The 16,310-nt window shown below is 32.8% G+C and overlaps 2 protein-coding genes across 3 annotated transcripts; both read right to left on the reverse strand.

Moving 5' to 3' along the window:
• Positions 1–5,816: 5,816 nt before the first annotated feature.
• On the reverse strand, positions 5,817–8,298 carry LOC118061495 (chlorophyllase-2). Its single transcript, XM_035074937.2, has 2 exons — positions 7,870–8,298; positions 5,817–6,623 (listed from the first exon to the last, which is right to left on the reverse strand). Exons 1-2 carry the CDS (start codon positions 8,152–8,154, stop codon positions 5,952–5,954), a joined length of 957 nt encoding a protein of 318 aa, XP_034930828.1. The 5' UTR covers positions 8,155–8,298; the 3' UTR covers positions 5,817–5,951.
• A 1,162-nt stretch (positions 8,299–9,460) lies between these two features.
• LOC118061494 (VAN3-binding protein) lies at positions 9,461–13,800 on the reverse strand. Of its 2 annotated transcripts, none has more exons than XM_035074936.2 (7): positions 13,382–13,800; positions 12,798–12,905; positions 11,341–11,791; positions 10,974–11,201; positions 10,580–10,629; positions 10,314–10,371; positions 9,461–10,157 (listed from the first exon to the last, which is right to left on the reverse strand). In XM_035074936.2, the coding sequence occupies exons 1-7, from the start codon at positions 13,688–13,690 to the stop codon at positions 9,943–9,945; spliced, it is 1,419 nt and encodes a 472-aa protein (XP_034930827.1). In that variant the 5' UTR covers positions 13,691–13,800; the 3' UTR covers positions 9,461–9,942. The 2 variants fall into 2 exon arrangements, with proteins under 2 accessions (XP_034930827.1, XP_034930826.1); XM_035074935.2 differs by having other exon boundaries at positions 12,798–12,908; positions 13,382–13,799.
• Between the last annotated feature and the right edge of the window lie 2,510 nt (positions 13,801–16,310).

A 16,310-nucleotide genomic window follows, 5' to 3' on the forward strand; every position in this document is an offset into this window, starting at 1 on the left:
TCTGGTTTTTATAGTTTCCAACTCCCTATTTGCGGGAACCAGATATCAAATTCACGAAGATTACCACCATTTTCACGTTATTTTATTCTGTTCTAGTATCAATTTCTGTATTAATTCTATGCACATTCATATTTCATATTTAAGAGAAGAAACAGGTAGACTTCAAGTCTTACGATCTTCAACGTGATATGAAAAACAATACCATTATCCCATTTTCTTAATAATATTGGCGTGTTTTTACAGTACGATACTGGTTGTTTTTTTTAAAGTGTTTTTTTTATTTATAAATATATTTATATAATATTTTTTTATTTTTTAAATTTATTTTTAAAATCATTACATCAAATCAAATGATTTAGAAATATATAAAAATTAATTTTAAATAAAAAAATTAAATTTTAACCACCCTCATTTGAGCCGTAATATATCCCAAAGAAGAACTTGATGCAAATTTAATTTATTGGTATAACAAATATAGATGGAAATTTAAATTTTCCATCAAATCTACAGAGGAAGTGATGGAGTGTGGATGGAATTTTAGATTGAACAAGGATTATCTCAATTGTGTCGCGCAGATCCATTTAGCACTAAGTAGAGGTTTAATAAATTTAGAATTTTTTATTTAAAATTAATATTTTTAATGTTTTTGTATTGTTTTGATGTATGTGTGCTGTTAAAAATGATTTTTTTAAAAATAAAAAATATATATATTTTTTTGATGTATTTTTTATAAAAAAATTAATATATTTTAAAAATAATATTGATTAGACTCTCACACACTCCTTAAACCTCTTTCTGCGCCAGGAAAAAAAAAATCACTGATGTAAATCACTAATGTTCGGCTTTGTTTAAGCAAAGCAATTTTAACCCTTGAACAAGGTCCCTTTAACTACTACTACCAACCCTATATGGTTTAAGCAAAGCAACACGAGGATGATCTTTCTGTGCGTGTGTGTAAGTTGATTTTATTTATTTATTTATTTATTGGGAGATCTAGTAAATCTTTCAACTACATAATAAGAAAAAAACTTTATTTATTATATTATTATAATTGCAGAATTATGGTAATGGAATCTCCTCGCCATACAACTATCATGAGGGAATCTTTTGTGAGGTTGCATACGCCAGTATCGTTTGTTAAATTAAACATAGAAAAAGAGGGACTGTGAGAAGAAAAGCCTCTCAAACTCTTGCTTTAAAAGGACCCCACTGCTACCCTTTAAATCAATCAATCAATCAGAGGGATGATATTTATAGCAGTTGCTCGTGGAATTTCACCAAAATTTCCACATGATGTCTTGTTCCTCTGTCTGATCACGAGACCTGACATTATATAATTCTTTTTTAAAGGATATTTGAGAGAATGGCTGTAATTATTTTTTAAAATATTTTTTAGTTAAAAAAAATATTAATAATATTTTTTTAAAAATTATTTTTGAAATTAGTATATTAAAATAATTTAAAAAAAATTAAAATATATTAATTTAAAATAAAAAAAATTAAAATTTTTTATAAATATTTTTAAAACAAAGTAACAGAAACATAATAGCTTTAAAAGCTCTCAAATGTGTGCGCATGATAAAAATATCTAGAAATACCTGTGACCGTTTGTTTCGTGTGGAATATTATATATAAAAATATATTTTTAGATATGATTTAGTTTATTTTTAAAAAATATTTTTTATATTTTTTTTTGTAAAATATTTTATAAAAAAATAATTTAATGTAAGATATTTTATAATCAAATTTTGAAACTTAACTTTTTTACTAAAAAATATTTTTAACTTGTAAAATTCTATAAAATATTTAACTAATATTAATTCATTTACAATACCATTAAACCATTTCAATCATTAAATCTATCTCACCAACATGATCTCCACCACCTCTTTCTTTTCCTTCACCACCACTACCACGACAATAATCCTGTACACCGCTGTTGTTGTAATCTCATCACAAACATGCCATCTCATCGTAGTCATCTCATCACTATCTTTTCCACTGCTTTCACCACCACTTCCTCCATAATCTCTGCCATGTCGCCACCATCTTTTTTTTTTTTTCCACTAATATTTCCACCGTCATCATTAAAAAATATTTACATGTAAAACATTCTTTAGTAAAATCTGTAAAATATTTTCTATTCATAAAGAATTTTATGTGAAATAAACAGACTCCTATCAATAATTATTCCAAAAAAAAAAAATACACACACAGATGAGAATAAAATTATTCAATTTTTTTCCAAGCATGTTCAAAGAAAATTTACAAAATAATAATAAGGGATAATTATTCTTAGGATCCTATAATTCACTTATTTTTCTAACTTGATCTTTATTTTTTAAAAAATACAGTTTACATATCATAATTTATAAATTGTATAACATTTTACATCATTACTCATTAAAAAACTAAATTATTTACAACAACATTTCCATTATATTTTAAATAATTATTAAAAAACGCGGAATAAAATATCAAAATTGTTACTAATAAGAAAAAAAACTATAAATATCAACATTGTCACTTTCTAAGATAATTAGAAGCTTGTTTACATTCTCGGCAAATTCTCTAAAACTATTTCACTGAGATCCTAATAAAAGTGAAAAAAAGGCTCAATAAATGCTTGCATCAAAGTGAAAGCATCGCCCCTGTGTGGACCCCTCGTTGCTCTTTCTACAGTTGCTTGGAACAGTTTTGCTTGCAATCATGCAGTCCATTTTTGTCTCTGTATTGATGGTAACAAATCTACGTCTCTGGGTGTTTCATCTTCAACCTCACTCAATATTAGCTCAGGGGTCTTATTTTGGTGGATCGAGTCCCAAACCACACATCTATGAAATTTTCTTCTCTCACCGTGATCACCCACATCCAGGCCATGAGTTTCCCTTCCAAAAGCTTTCAAAGACAAACAATAACCCATGCAATCTCTTCTCTCAAAAATCGAACTCACTGGTGACGCTTCGATAACCTTGGACTGATTTCAGTTTTCAGGATGATGTGTCCTGTAACTGCGATTGTGGATCGGAAAGGTAGTCGTGGAAATCAAGACTGAATACAGAAAGTATCATTTACCATTCGAGGATGTTTTTAATATACCATTTAGAAAGGCCTCCGATTAGACAAAAACACTTCGAGCGTGATTTGCATTGCGGCTAAAACTTTGATGGTTTAAAATTTGATTTTTTTTATTTAAAATTATTTTTTATTTTTAAATTTGTTTTAATATGCAGATATTAAAAATAAATTTTATTTTCTTTTAAAAAGTATTTTTTAAATATACTTCTAGATTAAAAACATTTTAAAACATGACTTGTACCATGTTATCCAGCATATACATGAACTCAATGTATCGGTTTTGTAAACCGCGAAATGATGGTGTAACGGTGTTGTTTCCCCGAGTACGAGGGGGACAGAACTGAAATTACAGAACTCCTACAGTTGGAAAAACAAGGGTTTCTCGAATAAAAAGCTGCAACCTTTTCAATATTTATAACGTACTGTTTCCATTAAAAAAAAAAAGAAGAAGGTAAGTTCACTTGCTGGATTGGGTGAGGCAGCTTGAGAATAGAGGAGAGGACGGGGGAGGGATGGCCTAGTGGCTCCAAAATGTATTCAAATCCCAAAGGAGGTCGGGTCAGAATGCCCATTTCCTTGCCTCCTCCGCTTTATTTCGGGTTCTCCGAGGGAAATAAAAGCAAGATCAAGAGAAATGATTTTGAAGTGATTCTTGATTTGACAGTGCCGTTGTCGTTGGCGGTGGGCTCGGTGGTGTACGGCTAGACTTGAGACTTCCACCGTGATTGGTGATGCTTGCAAGCGCGGTTTGATTAAAAATAAAAATAAATTTATATTTTTCATATTTTCGATTTCTATTTTAACCACGCTTTAATAAAATATCAAGTATCCAACGGGCTCTTCAAATTTGATACGAGGAAGGCAGGTTTCTTCGCTACCACAACCCATGAAACTTCAAGGCCTACCTGTTTTTTTAAGTCACTTTGCTACTCGCTAAGTTACGGTCCAGAAAAGAAAAAAGCAAAACACAAAATAATCAAAGAAAATAAACTTGGATTGCCGCAAAAAAAAAAATCCGGTTAATTCAAGAAAAAAACATTAACACAACAATAAATTAAATTTATTATAGTCAAATTTTAATAAGATAATCAAAACCAATTAACCCTAAAGAAATCAAAACAAAATACTTCACAAAAAATACTTTAAAATAAGCCAAATGTTTTTTTTTTTTAATAAAAAAACACATGATATTTTCTTTAAAAAATATTAAAAAAATAATATATTAGATCAATCTGAACTGACTCTACTCAACAACCTCACAATTAGAGTCATGAACTCCACTAAATTTAGTATTTTTTTTAAAAAAATTACTTGTTACCTGAATATATGATAAAAAAGAAGAAGATGATATTGGAAAAGAAATTCAAGGAAAAAATTCATTTAAAGATGACATTTTAAATTAAATGATAGGAAAAAAAGAAAAAGCAAAAAGAAAAGGATGCCAGACACGCAGGGCCTTGATTTCTGGTCCAGGAGTTGGTCCATGAGGCCATGATTAGTTGATGAGGTGCGTGGCCATGAGGCCAGAAAACATTGTAAGGACGAGGTACGTGGGCTTATCTTTGATTTCTGGTCCAGGAGTTGGCCCATAAGGCCAGATTCATGGACTCTTTTTTAAAGAAGTTATTATATTATATATATATATTTTAATTAAACTTCATTCGAATAAAATCCATAAAATTATTTTTAAAAAAATTATTCCATTAAATATCATTTGGCTCTGGATTTTAGTTTTAATTAAGATTATAAATTTTTTTCTATTATCAGGGGGTTTTACTTTTATTTGGTACTGAAGTAATTTTTATAATTGTAATTTTAAAAAATTAAGTTTTAAAAATATCTTTTTAGTTAAGATTATTAATGCATGATAGTTTTTACATGAAAAATAAATTAAAAATAATTTTTCATAAATTAAAAAATATATATTTTAATTTCTACATGTACTAGGTTTAATACAAAATGTAAAAACTACTTGATTAATTAAACAATTTTATCTTGCATGATCAGAAGAAACAAAAAGAAACTACACGAACATCAAAGCATCTCTGCAACATATATATCAGTACTCTTCTCAGTGAGCATTTATGTCTTCGATTACATTGTTGTCTCCAGATCAAACAACAGGTCTTGTTCAGTGGGTATGGATCTTTTTATATTTGAATCCTCAATGCTATATTATACTAGAAAATAAAAAAGTGGGCAAACTTAAAAAGTAAAACTTTTCGTTTTTGTTTCCATCCGAAATTTTTTTATTTTTTTTATAAGAAACTTAATATATGCTCTTGATTAAGATATTAAAATAAATTTAAAATAAAATTAATACAAAAAGTAATTAAGATCCGCTAAAAAAACAAATTGTTGGGCATACACAATCTAGAAAATAAATAGGTATACACTAATATTCGGTGATTAAAGAGTATGATAATGATTTTTTTTAAATGTGTTTTGTTTGGAAATAAATTAATTTTTTTTTATTTTTTAACAATTATTTTTAACATCATAAAATCAATATGATTTTAAAATATATAAAAAAATATTTTTTTAAAAATAATAAATTTTACAGCAATTCAAAAAAGCGTGCCGCGGGATTGATGATGGACTGGAATCCCTCAGTTTATTTGGACCAAACTAGTAGGCCGACATGTGCTTAATAAAAGCCCATAAAAACACAGGACTTGACACTGAGGAAGGCGTCGCTAGAATATGGTTTCCAACGTGCAATCCTTGCTACACACGACTTCAAATTCATTGCAAAATCCATATCAAAAGCAAAATTGTTACCATCATTATACTTCCAGAAAAACTTAATAATATTCATTAATCGAGAGAATTTGTTCTAACCCAGGCTGCCAGGAGTTCAGATCATATAATTTTCAGAGAATATATTCAGCAGTTTGAAGTTCCACCGGTCCGGTCTGCCCACCCTTTATAGCCATCAAGTCACTGCTATCACCTCCCAAGTATGCTTTCATAAATGCGACCACAACTCCTCCAATAAATTTCCTCATCGGCTCCCTGGACTTCCCATTCTTGCACAGACAATATGTGGTTTTTCCTCTAATCCCTTCAGTATCATCATCTAGCATATCAAGATGTCCATAATCCTTAACAACGAAATAACTAGCCGGCCCTTTACATTCTTTGAAAAAATCCTTATGATTAACACCCTCAGGTGCACAAGGAGGGAACAGAGGGTTCTTCTTCAGCTCACCCAAGCCAGAACCAATGACCATGATTGCCATATCAAGATCAAACGAATGAGGAACATACGTGAGTACTGGCGGAGGGGTTTGTTTCCCTTTGCCCATTCCATCAACTGGGTCCACACCAATTAGTGCTGAGAATTTTAATGTGGTTGCTGCTTTCTCAAGAGCTAATGCAAAAGCAGTCTTGCCACCTCGACTATGGCCTGCAAGGCCTAGCTTGCTTAGATTTGGTTTAACATGGGGTGGAAGTAGGTGATGCAGTCCTTCGGATAGCCAGTTTGTGGTTGCAGCCACAGATTTAATTTCATCACTAGAATCTTGTCCAGCCACAAGATATAACTGCCAAGTGCAGAGAAGAAAAAGATTCAACGAGTAACAGAGTGCTAGTTAAAATTCAAATTGAAGAAATCAACAGGCAAGCATCAAGCGACTAAGACACTAATTGATGCAATTCAAGAACCGAACCGTAACTAATATATGGTTTTTGTAGCATCTAATCCGATGGTTTTCATTTTTGACATAGGTTGCTATGCCATATTTGCTCAAATACAGCATTTTGTCAAAGTACTATAGGAAATTGGATCGAATCCCTCTCCTGACCTTTACTAACCCCATAATTAATAGAAATAAAGCAAAACATGAGCACCAAAAACAGGGACTTGAAAGTTAAAATGGAAAATCCAGTATCTTGAAACGTAGAAGATACAAAATTTTAAATGGGAACGGGTGGAGAAAATAGAGAAGTTGGCTCAAAGTGTCGCTTTAAAATGTGAAAGACAAGGACAATTATACACGGGATGGGGTATATGTGAAGACTGAAAAGAATACAGACAAATGAAATATAGCATCAGGAGACAAGGATACAGTATCTCGAGCATTCTGGCTCATCCATCACATCAAGATGCCACTGATAATTGTTTAATAGGCCTTAGGATTTTCCCTTGAGAAAACGAAACTTTGAAATCTCTTGCCTTAGAGATGAAGTTTACTTGGGGGGACCAACACGGCATGCGTGGCACCATAGCTTCTTTGGGAACTAAAGTTTGATCTTTTTTTTCTTTGAGAGCGAAATGAAGTTATCTCCACTTCGCAGTTGGCACAACAATGTCAATTTGCAGAATACTAAAAAGAAAATTAAAAACTCTCGCAGAAAAGATTGTGGTCGTTACAGTAACACATAGTACATACCCAGAAAAATACCAGAGCAACTGTTTTAATCTGGGGAAAAAGAGAATGTAAATAGATGAAACATTTAATAACATCGAAATGATCTTAATTTGGGATCAGAATATAGTATCTAGTCGTCATCTTTATCTGTTATCTATTGATTTTGGGTATAAATTCTGCTTTACTAACGAAATTATTCCTAATCAATAGAGGCACAAATATATCCAAATTACATCACACTTGCAATTCACTCACAGTCGATGAATAACACAACAAATAACACAACGATTGGAGATTTGGAGCCTTTGAATATATTTAAAAGACTTGCAATTCATAAGTGACCATGGCTGCATCAAAATTTTGCCACGACCCATATATGATCACAAAGAAGAAGTGAAGAAGAGAGAGTGATATGTACCTGAGGAGCAATGACAATGAACCCATGAGAAGCAATATGTTGCAGGAGCTGGGAGTAGAAAGAATTGTAAAGAAGGTAACCATGGAGAAAAACAAGAAGTGGGAATTCCCCTGCTTCACATGGCATAACAATCAAGAGTGGTTTCGGAGGTGGAACAGGAAGTGGAGGTGAAGTCTTTGCGGTGCAGCATGTAGTTCTTGATTCTACTTTTTGAAGCACTGTTGTATACTTCCCAGCCTCAAACACAGTAGTAGCAACAGTTGCTATAGCAGAAGAGGAGGACATGGTTACTGTATTAATTAGGCTTTTCCTTGTTCTTTCTAACCTTTTTTCATGGAAGTTTCTTGTGCCAAGGATAAGTTGTTCAGGTGGCCTTTTTATGGCCTTGTTCTATGAGAGAGAGTCGCGACCCCTGCGATTGGATACCCGGTCCATACCCAGTTTACCCGCCCATTTATTCTCTGCTAAAAATAATGTCAAAATCTTTCAATTTAATCCTTGCAATGTTCAAAAAAGTTAAAACTTCTCCTTAAAATTAATATTTTTGACAATTATTTATAAGTTTTTCGGCCCTCATTTTTTTTTTAAAAAATACATTTTGGTTCCTTTATTATAGTTTATGCATTCAAGTCTCTACAAGAAAACTAGTGGGTATTAATAGGGTATAAAATGAATACCTATATGTATTTTTTTTTATCCTCCTCAATACCCATTAGACATGTTTAATGGGCATTTGTTGGGCCAAGTAAAGCAAATATCCGCTTTATACCCAGCCCATTATAATCCCAATATCATTTATTTAGTTGGTCTGGCTAATTGTGTGAGTATAATTGTAATTTTAATTATTTGTTTGATTATCCTAATAATTTAAGTAGTTTTCATTTATTTTTTCAAAAATCGACCAAAAAAGAATCATAGTGTGATTTCGCAAACAGTCCTAAAGTCTCTCTAGAGTTTTATAAGCCAAAAATCTTTTTTTTTTTTCCAGCAATAGAGTTTTTTTTGGGTTAAGTTTTACATATTTAAGCCAAATCTATCTGATTATAGACTTAGATCTCACATCCGAACCTACACTCTTTGTTAAAAGAGAAGTTTATAAGATTGTTAACTGATAATTTATATTCTTAAAAGCTAATTTAGAAAGTACATAAACAAATGTTTTTTTTTTTAAAAAAAAAAATATGCTAAAGTTATTAATTTTTTACCTATGAGAAATAAAAGCTAAGAACATTTTCACCCTCTCTAAGGAATCATATAATTATTTTTGTACAAAATACAGGACTTGTCTTTATCAAGTACATGTTTAGGGACATTATCCCGTGATATTTTAGAATAGTTTTTTTTTCCCATTCATCTTCTTCTTTAGTGTTTCCATGATGGTATATATATTTATAATTTATTTTTATATTACTTTTAAAATTTATTTAGAATTAGAAGATTCCAAATACAGTGGAAGTATCTTCTGACAATCAAGATGGAATCCAACATTACAATAATCAAAACGTCGTTAAAACTCTTGATTCACTCAATCCAAACAAAATTATTGGGTAAAGTGGAGAAACCCTAATCAAGACAATCATGGCCTCCACCATAAGGAAAATACAAGCGCTCCATTAATTAAACAAATCAGGGAGACAAAAACAAAGCCCACATGACAGGAAGCACATAGATTCAGGCCGTGTCTTTATCTTCCATTACCATTCCATTATCGAACTTCTCTTTTTGACCACACCAGTCCAAGACTCTCCTTTTATTTCCCTCGACGGTGAAACACACGCAGGCTCAGATCACATGGTTTTTGCTTACTTTTAATTCACAACACTTCGCCTTTTCCAGTTCAGATACAAAAACAAAGGCCCAAACTGTACTATATTCCCCATAGACTAGAGAGAGAGAGACCCACATGGATAAGCTAGCTATGTTTAAATTCCCCGTTTTTTACAATTTAGGAACACCAAAAATATAACCCAACCAAATCTCAAAAAGCTTTAACAAGTCTATATATATTATAATAATAATCCTAAATCCCAGTTTTTCCACTTCATTGCAAACCTAACCCCCCTAGTAGATAAGTCACACTCTATGTCTGTTGCCCTTTTCTGCTGCTATGGAGAGAAGTCTCGAGACACCTTGAGTCCAGAGATCATATTCCTTCTGGTTCATGCACTCGAATTCGACAACACCCCGTTGCAAAGTCTTCAAACCGAAATACCGGCGATGCTCACCACCCTCTAGCAAGTGGCGGCCTGGCCAGGCGGGCATATCTTTGATCACCTCGACCACCACATCTGTAAATTCAAAAGGAGGTGAATTAAAGATGATCCCTTTTGATCTTTTACACTTTAGTGCCATTTGAACTTTCCCAAATCCCCAGAATGGAAGAAGCCCCACCTCCTATTCTGTTTTTCACATTATTAGAGAAAGACAAAAGCAATGATACTTACTCTTTTTCTTTTTCGTTATGGTCCCAGCTACATGTTTGCTCTTCATCTTCAACATGACCTGCACCAAAAGAAGTTTCAAAAGCTAGGTGGTAAGCGCAGAATAAAGAAAGTGGTTCTACTTATTTCATCATTTGATCAACTTTAACTTTGTCACCGATCCCTTTTTACCTCGTCAGATTCACACTCATCATGTCTAAATAATTAAATGATTTGATTCCAAAACAATTATAGCGGAAATATTGGTTTGGAATAGAAGCTCTAATTACCTGATTCATTCGGTTGACATAAACAGAAACTATCTTCCAGTGAAGGTCACCTGCATTGATCAAAGAAACCTGATCAAGACTCTCCTTCCACATCAAGTAACAAGTTTTTTTGGATTAACAGGCCTATACTACAAACCAACCAATTTTTAAATTAATTTAATGTGGGGAATATTACCCAGCAAAGCACTTTGACATAGAATTGCTAATCATCATCAAAATAAACAGCAAAAATCACAATACAAAATGTCTCTCTGAAATACAGCAAATCGATGTGTTCTCTTGACATGTTCCAATTTCAATTCAATATGGGGAAAGAAAGAAAACAAAGCTAGCAAACTAAATATACAAAACAATTGTGAGCTGAATGAATTCCAGACAACATAGTAATAATCACCTTTGCGGGTGCGCTTGAGTAGCTCACAGCCTCTGGCAAGCAATTCCCTGCTGCATATGCCTAAGAAATTTTCTTCAGGCACCAGTTCACCACTGAAACTACCATTAGAACTACCATTACTGCCATTTCCACCAGCTACAGCTAATCCTTTGTCCACGGGAATGACTGCTGCAATATTCCAGACTTCCTTCAATGCTCTCGCCTTCAATGTTGCTGCACCACGTAACGCTGCAACAATCACACAAAAAGGTCTGAGATCATTTCCATTAAACTATCCTCCATAAATGCACGCAGATCATGTATGATTTGCATTTATCTAAGATGATAATAATGATTGATGAACAAAAATAAAGGAAAACAAACATACCTGTTGCAGCAGCAGCAGTTAATGTCATGATATCACCAGCAGAACGCACATTCACGGCAGAGTTCACAACAGATGCAAGGTGCTCACGCTCTGCCCCCATGGCCTCTGCTGCCTCCACGCATTGTGCAGCCACCAATGTTGCAGCTGATGCCACCGCCATGTCAGTCTTTGCCATTTGCTCATCTTTCCCAGCCCCCGAAGAGGCAGCTGTTGCAGCCGCAATTGCAGCAATGGCAGCAGCAACCCCTGCCACAGATATCGCAGCATGAAGCTGCGCATTATGGGCTCGAGTCTCCTCCTTTTTCTTCTCCCTCCTGTCCTTCAACCACCTACCAACAGTCTTACCACCACCACCACCACCACCCGTGGCGGCGGCTGTGATGGCATTGCCACCAGGAGTTACCGCAGGTGCACGGAATTGTGTGTTATGAGGGTTGTTGGATCGACAATACTGGCAAGGAGAATACATATGGATCGTTAACTCATTATTTTCACCACTTTAGATTAACTATTGTTAACCTAAAATTGGGTACATTAATGCAGCAAGTGAAATTGATGGCTGATAATTAATAATGACACAGACACATCGGGGTGATTATCTAAAATTATGGAGGCGAGTTGTTAGGCTGTTTTGGAAAAAAAAAAAAAGTTAGGTCCATACACCATAAATTCGCAGTTGTGGTTATGTATTGTTAACTAATCTAATTCATTCACTCACTAGGGGACCAGCGCAAACCCGCGTTTTCTAAAAACAACCAACAAAGGAGGTCATTGTTGAATCTCTACAGAAAAGGACATGCAGGTCATTATGCAATTTACCCACAGAACTAGCAATGGCAGTTTTTGACATTTTTGCTAAAAAATAGACAAGGAAAGAAGGCCAGTTAACCTCTGACTCAATTTTTGCTACCTCTGGCTGTTGTTTTTCCATAGAAATAGAAGGGAAACTATATAGTTTTCTTTGGAACAAAGCAAAGTATAGTAGGTATCATTGCTTTTATTATTTTAAAAAGAGAAACAGAACATTAGATACTCCCGGCAGATTGGATTGTGTTTTTTTTTTTTTTTTTTTTTAATTTAAATTTTATTATTATTTTTAGATTGTTTTAATATGTTAATGTTAAAAATATTTTTTTAAAAAATAAAAAATATATTATTTTAATATATATTTTTTAAAAAATCACTTAAAAAACAAGCACATTAACAAACCCAGTCTGTTGGTGTGTTTATGTGTAATTAAGTAGCATTGGTTAAGGAGAAAGCCTGAGATATGTTTCATGGGTGGTCTAAAGTCAGTGGAACAGAAGTCGTGCTTTGCCAAAAAAGAGCAAAAACAAACACAGACCCACAAAAGCAAAGACACCAACTTTCTTCAAACTTGTATAATTATATTACCCCAAAAATAGCAATAGATTTCATAATATTAATTAGCTCCGGCAAACTCTTAAAAAAATTACCTTGACATCATCCATTTCAGAAGGGGAAACAGGAGGGCTGTCCGTTAAGGAACCATTGAGAGGTCCACTGCTATGGGAGAGTCTGCCTGAAGTGCGTGGAGATACCTCCTGCTGCATTAACAGACCCCAAGAGTTGAAAAATGGGTGTTTCATTTGTTGAGATAGTTATAAGTAATGATCGCAGGCAGTAGTGACTGTGAAGGAAGGAGAGACAGAGTCTCTGCTCGTGTGTGTTTCAAGAGTAAAGAACGGGAAAATAAATAATTCAATCTATAGTCGGGGGTGTGACGGAACCAGAAAAAAAGAGAGGGAGTGTATAGGCCTCAAAACAAGATCATACTGAAATAAATTTTGCAAATCTGTTCGATATAAATAAACCAGAAACAAGATTTTATCAAAATAGATATAAAACCAGAGCGTCAAAAAAAGACAAAGCAGAGTGGATTAGTATATTATCAAGAGAGAAGAAAACAAAGACTCAAAGAGGGCCAAAAGGAAAAAAGAAAGAAATCTCACATATTGTCTTTATTCTTTCTCTCTCTCTCTCTGCGTGTGTTTGGTTAAATATATAAAATTAAACTCACCGACTGTGACATGATTCTTTCCAAGACCATCTGGGAAGTCTCAGATGAAGCAAAAGAAAACGGGTTTCCAGAAACAGTAGCACCACTCTCCTCCAACTCTCCAATAATATCCTCCTGTATCATACCACTAGCACCACATGGGTTGGTCTTGCTAGAGAAAACCATCTGTGGTGGAGCCAGGGCTTTTGATACCTCCAACGCTGACAAGCTCCATGAACGTGACAGAAACTCCATGGGCTCACGTGGTGTTTCCGGTGGCCGGAAATGGGCCGGTTCCGGTCGCCATGGCTCTGCTATGGGTTTGTCCATTGGAAAGAGAGGAGCGCGTTTGTGTGTTTAGTGTTAAGTGGGGGGTTCTTATTAAGGAATGTGGATGGTTGGGTTTGGGTGTTTTATAGAGGATGGTGGAGTGAGATGACAGGTTTTTATGAATGTCCTTTTTTTATTTTTAGAGGATTGGATATATATATATATATATATATATATATATATATATATATATATATATATGTAATAACAACAACAACTTGAAAATTAGTAATAAAGATAAAGAGGGAAAAGGGCAGGTTAGATTCTTTTTCTTTTTTTCTTTCCCATAAAGATACTTGGAATAATGTTTTTAGCTCCCAACAGCAAGATATCTTCTAATTAATTTTTGCTTATAGAAATAATTCTTCATTGATCAGATCTTAACTCAACTATCCACATAGCACAATCATTCAATTTTCCTACGGGAGATTAGGTGCGAAGTAAGAGGGCTTTATTTTGTCGGGTCGTCTTCGTCAATGTCAATGACACTCTTGCTCTAATTACAAGGTTGCAAGTTCACTTCCTTCTATTAATGTCAACACTGTTTTGTTGCGAAGGAAGAGATGTTACTCACCATTTCTATCCGGTTGATCATTAAAAGCAATTACTGCCCGTGGAAAAAGATGAAATAAATTAAGTCATCACGATTTTTTTAATTATTAAAAATTTATATAATTATTAATTTTATGACAAAACTTGTAAGAATTAGTTTGAACACCTACATTAACAATAATAATAATAATAAAAAAAAAAACAAACTTTCTCGTATAGGAATTGCTTTAAGAGTTCGAACTGGGGAGCTGTTGTGTGCCATCCACCGCTGAAAGTTTGTGACAAAATTCAGTCCGATGCTCTGGTCAAACTCTAGCCGAGAGCTGGAATTCATATGTCAAAACGAAAATTATGAAGATCCTGCCCAGAACTCTCTTCTAAGTTGTCATAATGTCTTGACGACGAAACTTCTACGGAGATTTAACAGAATATATAGCACTAAGGAGAAGATGAGAAGACTACATGATGGGATATATGCGTGAGAAAACTAAGTGCTAGTGCCCGTAAAGTTTATTTTGGATTTTGTTTGCGGTTCCTGAAATTTAAAACGTATGACTCATCTGGTCGTTTGGGAGTAATAAATTATTTAGGTTAATAACTTGATCTGTTTTTATATAAAAATATATATTCTTTATTACATGTGACTTTTTTCTTATCCAAGGTAAGAAAATGGAAGCTTTTAAATGAAATCAAAGGGCTAGTTCTAGATATTTGATTTGAAGATTTTGTCCCAATAAATTTAATTTGTATTTAAAAATAAATTTAAGTAAATTAAAAATATAAGTACAGACTAACGAATCATTCTATTATATAAACATGGATTTGAGATTTCTGGTAAAGAGGTGGGCTAGAGGTCGGGAAACTACGCAACACAATAACGTGGCAGAGCCACCCCAGCGATAGACAGCTCACAGGAGGAATAATAGTAAAAAATGGATCAAGTTACAATTGTTAAAAAGCAGATCAAGAAATTAAGGGGTGGTTTTGAGAAGATACTAAATAAATTTTAGTTGCATTGAAGATACAAAAACTAAATAGCACTCCACTCGTTTTTTAAATTCTGTAATTATCAAAACATCCAAACCGAACATGTTAGTTTTACTGCTTATATGAATTAAAAATTCATGTTAATATATATTTTTTTAATTATTGGATTACAAGTTTTATGTCTGATTAATATTTGAAAATAACATGTTAGTTTTAACTTTTTTTATTTTATTCTGCAATTCTATCATTTAGTGTGGGGTTTTTATTGAATTTTATCTTTTAGTATAGGGTTGACGGTAAATTATTTTTTATATTTTTTATCATATGATAAAAATATAAAAAAACTATTTCGACCCGGTTGAATTCATAACTTGGATCATAAATTTAGTAAGTTGACTAAATATTAATCAAAGAACCGGGTTTCAATTTTTTAAGCTTGAGTCATTCATTCAGAGTTTAATAACAATGCTAAAAAAATTTGATAATATGAATATTATTATTTTATGATCCAAAATATTTAAGTCATTTAATTATTATATCGCCATCACTTCATTATTTCATCACCATCATCATTATTTTACAAGCTCACCATCTCTTCATCATTTGATCATTGTTACCATCACCATATTATTATAAATGCACTGTCACCAACATTTGTTTTTATTAAATTATTTAAAAAAAAAATATTTCCAGAAAACAAACACATTCTTAGATTTTAAAAAAAAAAATCATTCACCAATTTTATTAGAAATTTCTTGCACAAAAATTTCTTATATGTGAAGTAGGACAATTAACTCATAACTCATTACACAAATTCTTTTATAAAGCTTGGAGACTACTATGACTTCAATCTCTCTTTAAAAAAAAACTAGATTGGTTATCCAGGCTACATCGTTGGTCAAGCCAATTTTTTACTAGCATAAAAAAAATGATTAGGTGATACAAGTATTTTTAAAGAAGTGAAAAAAATCCAAAACTTGACTATTAACTCGACTAAGTTTAATAAGTTCATTTATGATTAAAAAAACATATAATAACAGTAAATAAATAGAGGTAAACAAAAAAAATTAACAATGATTAA

The sequence above is a fragment of the Populus alba genome, chromosome 10 (assembly GCF_005239225.2).
Source record: "Populus alba chromosome 10, ASM523922v2, whole genome shotgun sequence".
NCBI classification, from domain to species: Eukaryota; Viridiplantae; Streptophyta; class Magnoliopsida; order Malpighiales; family Salicaceae; genus Populus; species Populus alba.

What these genes read in the sequence shown, in the direction of transcription:
- LOC118061495 (XM_035074937.2), bottom strand. Translation starts at nt 8,154, where the DNA reads ATGTCCTCCTCTTCTGCTATAGCAACTGTTGCTACTACTGTGTTTGAG. An exon ending in TCATTGTCATTGCTCCTCAG is followed by an intron (nt 6,624 to 7,869) that starts GTACATATCACT and finishes TGCACTTGGCAG; the next exon opens with TTATATCTTGTGGCTGGACA.
- LOC118061494 (XM_035074935.2), bottom strand. Translation starts at nt 13,690, where the DNA reads ATGGACAAACCCATAGCAGAGCCATGGCGACCGGAACCGGCCCATTTC. An exon ending in AACTGCTGCTGCTGCAACAG is followed by an intron (nt 11,202 to 11,340) that starts GTATGTTTGTTT and finishes TGATTGTTGCAG; the next exon opens with CGTTACGTGGTGCAGCAACA. An exon ending in ACTCAAGCGCACCCGCAAAG is followed by an intron (nt 10,630 to 10,973) that starts GTGATTATTACT and finishes TGATCAATGCAG; the next exon opens with GTGACCTTCACTGGAAGATA.